This window comes from Dicentrarchus labrax, unplaced genomic scaffold (genome assembly GCF_905237075.1).
Source record: "Dicentrarchus labrax unplaced genomic scaffold, dlabrax2021, whole genome shotgun sequence".
Lineage (NCBI taxonomy): Eukaryota > Metazoa > Chordata > Actinopteri > Moronidae > Dicentrarchus > Dicentrarchus labrax.
In genome coordinates this window covers 18,856,687-18,867,029 of record NW_026136701.1, presented here as the reverse complement: position 1 = coordinate 18,867,029, position 10,343 = coordinate 18,856,687, and the positions used below count along the sequence as shown (strand labels likewise).

Here is a 10,343-nt window from a genome sequence, read left to right as displayed (position 1 = left end):
GGCTCCACACAAAGACACCCATTGATGACACAGAGTCGCACTGCTGCAAAATCTCCCCCGAGAGCAACGTCTCTCATTCAAATACCAGAATTTGTCAGAGGGAGAGAACATATATCTGAACCACCAGGCCTCAGAGGTAAGAAAATATATGTAGTGTTAAATAATAAAATGACACTCACTGATAACTTTTAGAAATTTTTTTATGAGGAAAAAAATTATTTGCCTAAACTGGTGTATTTTCAGCAGTTATCTCTGCTTATATCTTGTTTTCATGCCTTGCTTGTTGCCTTATCTACACATACTTAATGTTCTTAATCTACTTTTTATGTTTTGGTTGATTTGCAGGTGACAAAGGGCCCGTCTCTACCATGAAGTTTTCTTTGGTTCTGGTTTTTGCATTCATCCTCCCGCTCATCAGGGCTCAGGTGCCCCACTGGGGACCTTGTCCAGAACCAGCGGTTCAACCGTCCTTCACCCTTAAACAGGTACAAGCTACTTTGTACAGAATAAACTAGGTTTTTACTCCAGAAAACAGCCGCTAATAATTAAGTTACTAATCTTAACATTGTTTAATGATCATCTAAGAGTAAGGTAAACCATATAGCCTTTATAACTAGCATATAATCATGTAATAAATGTTTATTTTTTACACACTATAATGAAGTTGTAATCTATTTTTCAACAAGTAAAACTCCTTTTGTGGGCACCCATAAGTGAAGGCTGCTGTATAAACATATATATATAGAGAAGTCAGGTATACATTAATAAACACATAAAATGCCCTTATATCTGCTTATTCCTACATTATAGCGTTAAACTATTGCTCATACATTGGAAGTGTTAAGGTAAAGTGTTACTGGATTATTATTACTGATGCATTAATGTTCAAGTAGCATTTTACTGTCCGGGTGGTGTTAGATGTACTCTATATAGGCTACTCTATATACAAATGAACCTGCAAAGTACAAAGCTGTTGAATAAATGCAGTGGAGTGGAGTGTAAAATATTAAATGTAAGTAAATGGACTTTTAGGTTTGACAGGACACCTGCGGTACATTGTACTGAATCCACTAGAGCATGTAGATTTATTCATACCCTCTACTGACTGGTGTTCAGAATTGTCTTTGAACTCATGTGCATTTTTTTTTGCCCTTTCAGTTCATGGGGAGATGGTTTGAAATTGCCAAACTGCCGGCCCAGTTTGAGAAGGGACGCTGCATCGAAACCAATTTCACTCTGAAGACGGACAACTCCATTCGAGTGGTCAGCTCTGAAATACTGTGAGTCCTATCTGCAATTTCTTTGTGCAAATTACCGAGTGTGGAGGTAATATTTGCATGGTTTGTATTCCCCCTTTAATCCAACATGAAATTTAACTGTCTGGAATAAAACAGAAAAGGAGAGCTGAGGAAAATCGAAGGGACTGGAGTCATAGAGGATATGAAGAATCCCGCCAAACTGGGAATAAGTTATTCCTACGGTGAGCAAGACATTTGAGTCATTTTTGGGATTTTTTGGTGTTTAGGGAGTCAGTTAATAACTCCTATTAGACTTTTTCCTCCTTTGTCAGATCAAGAAAAACATTGTAGGTGATCTTTTTTTGTGCTCTTTAACCCCACAGTCCTGCCCTACTCCCCATACTGGATCCTGTCCACCGACTACGTGAACACGGCCCTGGTTTACTCCTGCACAGACGTCCTAAGGCTCTTCCACGTCGACTTCGCCTGGATCCTGGCCCGCACACGAACCCTGCCGGACTCCACCGTCGAGAAAGCCAAGGAGATCTTCGCCAACAACAACATCGATGTCAGCAGGATGATTGCCAGCAGGCAACAAGGCTGCGACAAAACTCTCTGAGCAGCAACAGAAGAACAGCACCAGATAGGGCTGTTGTTGGCAGGAGGGAGAAGATGATTCATCCTCTGTTCCAGAAAGATTTTGACTAATATTTGATTGTGTCCAGGAGGGTAGACTCAACTCATTTACTCAGATTGTTTATGTGTGGAACAGAGTTTTCCTTCCGTTTAATGAGAATAAATATATATATTGTTCATTAAGTAATTGTATGTGAGGGTGTTTTGAGTATAGCAGAAGTGAATGAAGTCATAGTTTACACATGTTTTTATTTAACACATCCTCACTGCTTGTAATATTACGAGACAGACATTTCTGCACAGTTAAAGCTGTTCATTTTTGTCTTAATGATCAATGTTTGCTGTTTCATGGGCAGTATAAAACAGAAAAAAATCTGATATTACGTAAATCTGATGTTTATACCACAAACTGGTGACATAAAGCATCTAATCAGAGTCAATAAAAGTCAATGAAACTTACTTCATGTGATCGTCTGCCTCTTTTTGATGAAAACATTCTGTCTACAGGCCCTGGGATGCACACATATACCGTATATAGAGTCGAAAAGATCCCACCACTATTTAATGTATTAAAACTGCTAATATGTTTACAACTTGATATAAGTCTATTCATTTCATATAATACTTTTAAAGTGACAAATTACCCTTAAATAGCTTTAGAGGTAAAGTTTGTCAGTAATGTTCAGTATGCAAGACCTATCAGTCGTAGTGTAATGTATGAAACTTATATGGGAGAGTCATAATTATGTATGACAGACATAAACTTTTAAAAAATAAAAAGTTTTAAAGGTTCATAAAGTATATTCATTGTCACATTATATTGGCATATTCTATTTATTGTACAGCTCAAATCCTCCTTGGAGAAGGAAAAGATCAAAATAAATCCTAAATTAGCACAACGTTGAACATTAATATTAATGTGTTTAATATGAATGACGGCAGGATTTCAACCAGCAGCATGAATTCTTACCTCAGCGGAACCTTTGAGAGCTGGACTCCAATTACACGTCGGACTTATTTTCACCGGGCGCCGCGGTAGCTCTGCAGCGTTCATCCTCTTTAACAAACAAACAACTGAATGATCTTCTGTCGGTGAAACCTCGTGGTTCCGTTCATCAATGCCACTAAAGGATCAGTCCAACTCCACCGCCATGAAACCTGCGGTGGACGAGATGTTTCCGGAGGGTGCGGGACCGTACGTTGATCTGGACGAGGTCGGTTAGCTTTGTTGCTGTAGCAACATCCGTTATTAATGATTAACTTTATACTGAAAGTTATTGATTATTACATTAACTCTGATGTTGTTTTACCACTTGTTTCTCTTTTTCTGGCTCTTGGCATCGTTGACTTTATATAATAATAATAATATAAATAATAATAATAATAAATAAATAAATAAATAAATAATAATATAAATAATAATAATAATAAAAATAATAAAAATAATATAAATGATAATAATAATAATAATATAAATGAACTCAGCACTAAAATAAAAGTCGAATAAAAACCAGCAATAAAGCTGATAAAATATATTATCGCACTGGAGCAAATAAACAGTTAATAATATACAAATTAAAGAGTAAAATACCCATTAGCTAATATATGATTAAAAACCATAATAGCAATAAAATACGAGGCATTAAGCAGCGTGCTAGAATAAATAAAAGGCATTTTTAAAAGGTATTTGTTTTACGAAAGTTAATTAGTAACGTTTATTTAGATACTAAGTAAGTATAGCTGCAGAAAAAATATGTGATATGATTCACGATTAGTGTGGCAACGATTCTTTTTTTCATCACAAATTTAATTTTCACTGTAAAATCTGTTAAAATGATGTGAAATTGTTTGTGGTCTGAACCAAACAAACATGTTTTTGTGAATCTGATGAACAAGATCTATTGACCAGCTCATCTCTGCAGCACTACAGTAGTTCATTATGTTGGTTTTATGAGCTTTTATCAAAACATTACAGCTCTTGTGATTTGCATGTTGCACCTGGTCGTCTTGCAATTTTGATAATATTTTGATTAATTGTGCAGCCCGACTTATAAATCAATGTAAGTGAGCGACATACTGTCTGTAAGTTGGTATTATGTGAACCAACCCAGACAATAGACGGTCACAATCTTCTTGAATCTGATATTAGTTCATTTTAAAAAGTAGCAGTCCAACAATTCTCAAATATTAATGAGCAGCATCATTAAATGAATAAATAAAGTAAACAAAAACCTGTCTTTTGCATTGAGAAGCTGTCTGCTGATTGGGATGAATACAGGAGGACGTGCTTGTTCAGAAAATATGGTTTAGCATTTTCTACATTGTAGACCATCACAAATACCGTGCAGATTTATCTTTGAGCTCAACTGAATTGTTGACATGTTTATCCGAACAGCTTGTTCGTAACGTGCTTGTTTTCCTGTCCAGCCACTGAGCTGCTGACAGTCTTGTGTTAAATTTGTGTCTCTGAGCTGCATGTTTGTTCTCTGGCAGGCTGGGGGAAGCACAGGACTGCTGATGGACCTGGCTGCCAATGAAAAGGCCGTTCACTTGGACTTCTTCAATGGTAAAGATGTCTTCATAAACATAGCCACGTCTTACCTTTGCGCCTGTTTCCCCCGAGATTCTCAACAGCAAAACTCCAGACATTGTAAACACAGCAGGCCTCGCTATCCGATGATCTATTTAAAAGAAACTATACCACTTTTTAATAGGACTGAGTTACTGTTTACTAACTTGAGTCCATTTCAGCAAAGATTAAGTTAGAATCCAGTCAGGTTTCACATCAGTTTATACATTTATTTGTTATTTTATGTAAAATAAAAGTAAAAGAATATTTCCACAAGCCAGTTATTTAAAGTATTGTGAGCTAAATGCCCCAAAAGACTACACTAACTAAATAATGTGTAAACAGAGCAACATTTGGAGCTGGCAACTGGGTGCGTATCGAGTATTTCAACAATACCCTTATTTGCCTGGAGATGAAACAGCTTGTTACTCCAGTTATTGCGTTCATCTGGGAGGAGTTAGGGGCCAGAAGTTGCAGAAGTTAATGCTAATGCTGTTGTCACTCATTTCCTCGCTCTGACTTGAAATTCCAGTCACTGCTTTAGTCCAATAAGTAGCAAGGTTGGGGCCATTGGTTATTTTATAGCACCGTTGGATGTTCTGGATACTAGAATTACTCTGTCAAGTTGTCTTGTTCTGCAAAATTAGTGTTCTTACAAACTTTAGACTCCAGGCTGCTCAGCAGATTGTATACAATAGAGTCTGAGATTTTCCTTTTGGATGGAAAACACCTCTCAGGAAGTGTCTTGAAGGTATTTGATTGGAGGGAGAGATGTGTGTCTCAACACGCAGTCTCTGACGTTTGTATTGACACAATTAATCTTTTCACCTCTAGGTAGAACCTCACAACACATTTGTGCTGTAATGATCCTCTTAAAGGATTTCACAAGTCAGTCCCTCTCCAACCAATCCTTGTGAATTCTGCACAACCTCGAAATGTTTAATCACTGCAACTTTCCTTTGCAAAACATCCCCACGCTCATTTTTTTCTTAAATTTTTTCTCCTGGAACCACCTTTGATTTTTAATGAAAAATTTAAAAACAAATTTCTTTGCAATTTTCACTTTCTCCTTCAATTTAATTGCAATGAAATGCCTAAAAACACTGCAACGCATTGTAATGTCTTAGAAAAGCTGCTGTGAAATTGTGAACATAAAAGCTACACAGATTTATCTTGGGTCTTTTTCTTCAAGGTAACTTGTCAGTCAGGGGAGATTGAATCGATTAACACACGATGAACTGCAATTTTATTCTCACTGGAACAAGTTGCCTTTGATTTTTAATGAAAAATTTTAAAAAATCTAAACTTTCTTTGCAATTTTCACTTTCTCCTTCAATTTAATTGCAATAAAATGCCTAAAAACACTGCAACGTGCATTGTAATGTCTTAGAAAAGCTGCTGTGAAATTTGTGGCCGTTTTAGGCCGCAAACAAGCTGATGAAATCCAGGAGGGACTGACAGCAGATGTATCAGTGCAAATTAATTTTCCTACTCAGATAATCTGAAGAGAACTGAGGAGGATTCAGTCCTCTTCAAATAGGAAATTGTCAGTCAGGGCAGATTGAATCAATTAACACACGATGTTACTACACCCCTGGGCGTCAGAGTGCTGCTGGTTCCACAGCAGGAAATCTCTTTACTGGCCCCAAAACATTCCTCGTACGCCCGCCCCCCCTTTTTACAAACTGTGTTTTATAATGTAGTGTGATCTTTGTCCCGAGGCGCAGCAACATCAAACGGCCGTGACTTCTCACCATGTGCGACACAGAGTCGTGTCAGCGGGAGCTCTGTGGATGTGCTTTGTACGAGGCTCATTTAGGCTGGAAGGCTTTATTCCCTCCCAATAGAGATGTGTACCACTTAACTGTCTCTAGGCCTATTGAATGCAGCTCTCAATCCCCCTGGCCTACATTTTAAAGGGATTTTAATGTGCGTTCATTTAAACAATCAGTGACACACTGGCTCAATTCTTTCACAGCAACAGAAGTGAAACTGCAGTGAAAGAGCGTGCTAATTTATTTCACACCGCTCAAGAACATTCAGGCTACAGCGGCTCTGTGGAAAATGAACTTTAGCGTGTTTTAATTGTTTAGGTCTAATGTTTTACAAAGCCTTTTATTTACCAGTCTGATATTAAACTTTAAATAACACACGCATTAATCTCTTTAGATGTCCACATACTTCTGTGAACCTTTTGATCTGGTGGTTGGGTCCCTTAGCTTCCAATTAAAGGAAATCTAAATGCTACAATGCATGCAGGGATATCTTAGACAATAGAGTGCTTCCAACTTTGTGGTTTCAGCAGGAAAACGTGCACAAAGTCAGATACATAAAGAATTTGTTTTCTGAGTTTGGTGTGGAAGAACTTGACAGGTCCAACACCTTTTGAGATGAATTGTGACACCAATTGTATCAGATGGTAGAATTTAAGGGATCCTTATGGAAAAATAGAGGCTAAAATATTAAAAACCTAGATTCTGATATTGGTACCAATCTCCTAAATAAAGCTGTTACAGCAGCATATTATTTCTGAGGGTTTTGGGATGAGATGTTCAACAATCACGTTTGGGCGTCCACATATTTTTGGCCATATGAGCAGCCGTTAGAACAGGACAGAAGGAATTTTGTCGCCTGAGTGTACCTGTCTTTCATTGTAGGTAATGTGTTTTGTTATTCGTGAAGGCTTTAATTACATCCAACATGTTGTTTTTCTGTCGTGTTGCTGTCTGATTTCTATGTTCTGTGTGTTTGATGACTCCTTTTTAAACAGCAGTCTGTGCACGAGGAGGACTGCATAACAAGCTCCTGTGTGCAGTCTGCTCCCAGTGTACTGTATGTAGGCTGAATACAGACAATAGCAAGAGAGCAAACTTTATTTATAAAGCAGAATAGAACACTAGTTAAAGTTTAAAAATGTAGGATGATCACTCAAAATGTCTTTTCACTGAACCTTCAGCAACAGACTATTTACATACATATGTTTTAGGTTCTGCCTTCCTCTGTGTGCATGTGTGATTATATTATATACTTACATGTAAATATCTGAGGTCTAAAAGAGTTAAAGAGATTTGCTATAAAGAAAACAAGTAGAGACTCTTCTAGCCTCTCAGTTGTGAAGGTTTTTTGATGGTTTCTGCCTTTTAATAGATCAGTTCATTGAAAAAAAGTGCAGATTAATTGACACTGAAAATAATCATCAGTTGCAGACAAACACTTTGGAAAAAAATGGTTACACTCTGCTCAGAAAAAACAACAAGAGCTACCCGATCAGTTACCAGGGGAGAGTGCAGTATTCCTAAACGTAGGACTTCATTTGGTAAATCATCTTTTTCTTTTGTTGCCACAAATCAATGGAACACACTTCCAACAGAGCTGATTACATGTGCGGATTTTAAAACATTTTCATGTCACACAAAACGTTGGATGCTGTCACAGCAAACTTGTAGACATTTGTTGAATTTAGTAACTGTTTTTAATTTATGTTCCATCTACCTGCTCAGGGACTATGGGTGGAAAATAGCAACTTGCTAAAACCCGGTGCAATGCATCTCTCCTTGTTATATGCAGGGTTAATGTTTTATTGTGCACTGTCCCTGCTCAAATAAAAGAAATAATAAAACTTACAGCAACTAAGTTAATCTGTCGATTTATTTCCTTGATTAATTTATTCCTTTTTGTACCTAAAATAAAGCAGAAAATAGTGAAAATTGCTGGTAAAACCTTCCCACAGATCAAAGTGATAATATAAGCTAAGATGTTTCTTTATTGATCCCCGTGGGAGAAATTCAAGTTCGACACAGCAGCACAGTGTAAAAATACAATAAAGAATAAAAATACTATAAAGATATAATAGAAAATATAAAGACTATAATGAAAATATATACACTATATGCAGTATGCAGTAAGGAATAAGGCGTGCAACACTGTTTTAAACAGTGTATAACTGACTGTACCCAATGTAGAGAATCTGATGTTTTCACATTTTATTTGACCAACAGTTAAAAAGATACTCTGTTCACTATCATTCATGTTGAAGATAAGCATCAAATTCTCTCATTTGTGCAGCTGAAACCAGCAAATATTTGGCTGGTTGGCAATTCATTTTCATATCTAAAGAGGCAGTGTCAATGAACTGCAGCTGCAAACAGTACAAACTGACACATATATCCCCCGATAGAGCAGGGAGTGGCTTTATAGGAGGTATTATCTAATATATACTGAATGTTTTAACATTCACTAAAGAAAATGAAAGCTTATTTTTCTTTAAGCTACCTGCAGAACCAGAGGATGTGGCACATGTTCTTATGCATGTTCATACAGTTCTCCTGCTGACCTCTGACCCCACAAACTATCAGACCCACAGGAAAGGTACTCAGCAGATCCTTTTACTTTTATCACCCTGCACCCCTCCAACCTCCGCTGCTTTATGAGAAAGTGTCTGGCTTGCAGAAACCTTTTTGAAATGCAGCCAGTTTCATTGTCCAGCTGTTATGTAACTTTGGTGTAATTGTTTGTTTGTTTTTTTGTTTTCCTTTCCACAGATTTTGAGGATTTGTTTGACGATGATGACATCCAGTGACAGAGAAGTCTTCGGAGTAATGATGGATGATATTCACATCAGTCTGCACCTTTTTTTCTTTGTTTTTTGGTGGAAAGCAAACCAACCATTTACTGTCTAATGACATACAATTTCCTTTCATAGTTATCCTAGTTTCAGGCTGTTTAAAACATCCTTAAAAAAGTCTTCACGGGTTCCAGATGTTGGGAAATTCTTAACATCCCAAGGATTCCTTTATATACGGTATGTTAGAATTATGAGCCTGCATCGCGCTCGCGTCTTCGACTGCTTCTAAACTGGATTGCAGGTTTCAGTGTGCCGGAGAACACCTGTTAGGAGTGTAATTATACATATGATGGGCAGAGGCTCCATATGCTGTCGCCCTTAAACATGCTGCAGATGGCATATGATAAATGATGGTCTGCTAAGATGTCTTGAATTGTTTGTATGTCAGTGTGCGATAGCCACATACGTTCTGTGTGTTTTATATCTGCAGTGAGTCAAGTTACGTCATGGATTTGTACATATGTGTACACATACACATCCACAGTTTTTGTGATTGATTCTATGTGACAAAAATCAATAAATAGTGTTTTGTAGATATAAAAGCAGGAAGTGTGTGTGATTTATTTCCCTTTTAATAATATTTGTTGTTCATAGAGCAATTTCATAAACTAGATAAGTTTCACAAGATTTTCAAGAGGGGAAATTGTGAACATTGCTAACATGTTTTTATTTACCTTGCAAATTACACAAAGTTAGAGCAGTGTGATAATTAAATAATATAACATCTGGTTATATGTGACACTGCGGGTCGTCTTCTATGGAGTCCACCATGTTGAACCGCCATGTTTCTACAGTAGCTCAGGAGGGACAAACTAAACACTGGCTCTAGATAGGATTTCTAGATAGATTTTGCAGCCACTGTAGTTTCTCCTTTGCACTTGGAAGGGGAGGGTGAAGCGAGGGAGTTGCAATCTACAACTACTCCACTAGATTCCACTAAATCCTGCACACTGGACCTTTAAAGCACTGCTATAAAATGGACCTTAACGTTTTTCTTTCTTCAGAAGTCCTTGAAGTGCTTAGAAGTGGAATTTTCCGCTGATGATGATCATGTGTCGTGGAAAATAGAGCTGGAACGATAAATTGATTGATCTACACCTGCTTTGATAATCGATTATTAAAAATACCAAACAATACTCTGTTCCAGCTTCTTAAATGTGAAGATCTTATGCACTGATCGTTGGGTTGTTAAGATATGTTTTTGCTGACATTTGACCAAACAAATGGATTAATAAAAAAAATAAAAGTTAATAAGAGTTTAATTAATAATGAAAAT

At 37.1% G+C, this 10,343-nt stretch overlaps 2 protein-coding genes across 2 annotated transcripts; both read left to right on the top strand.

Moving 5' to 3' along the window:
* Positions 1-2,333, top strand: apoda.1 (apolipoprotein Da, duplicate 1). The gene is made up of 5 exons (XM_051399534.1): positions 1-136; positions 346-485; positions 1,159-1,280; positions 1,395-1,480; positions 1,622-2,333. The coding sequence occupies exons 1-5, from the start codon at positions 25-27 to the stop codon at positions 1,855-1,857; spliced, it is 696 nt and encodes a 231-aa protein (XP_051255494.1). The 5' UTR covers positions 1-24; the 3' UTR covers positions 1,858-2,333.
* A 544-nt stretch (positions 2,334-2,877) lies between these two features.
* On the top strand, positions 2,878-9,609 carry LOC127363096 (COP9 signalosome complex subunit 9). The gene is made up of 3 exons (XM_051399573.1): positions 2,878-3,088; positions 4,368-4,440; positions 8,985-9,609. The coding sequence occupies exons 1-3, from the start codon at positions 2,993-2,995 to the stop codon at positions 9,020-9,022; spliced, it is 207 nt and encodes a 68-aa protein (XP_051255533.1). The 5' UTR covers positions 2,878-2,992; the 3' UTR covers positions 9,023-9,609.
* The last annotated feature ends 734 nt before the right edge of the window (positions 9,610-10,343 follow it).

Coding starts and splice junctions, on each gene's coding strand:
- LOC127363096 (XM_051399573.1), top strand. CDS start 2,993: ATGCCACTAAAGGATCAGTCCAACTCCACCGCCATGAAACCTGCGGTG. Junction 3,089..4,367: donor CGTACGTTGATCTGGACGAG/GTCGGTTAGCTT, acceptor GTTCTCTGGCAG/GCTGGGGGAAGCACAGGACT. Junction 4,441..8,984: donor TCACTTGGACTTCTTCAATG/GTAAAGATGTCT, acceptor TCCTTTCCACAG/ATTTTGAGGATTTGTTTGAC.
- apoda.1 (XM_051399534.1), top strand. CDS start 25: ATGACACAGAGTCGCACTGCTGCAAAATCTCCCCCGAGAGCAACGTCT. Junction 1,281..1,394: donor GTGGTCAGCTCTGAAATACT/GTGAGTCCTATC, acceptor GGAATAAAACAG/AAAAGGAGAGCTGAGGAAAA. Junction 1,481..1,621: donor GGGAATAAGTTATTCCTACG/GTGAGCAAGACA, acceptor TTAACCCCACAG/TCCTGCCCTACTCCCCATAC.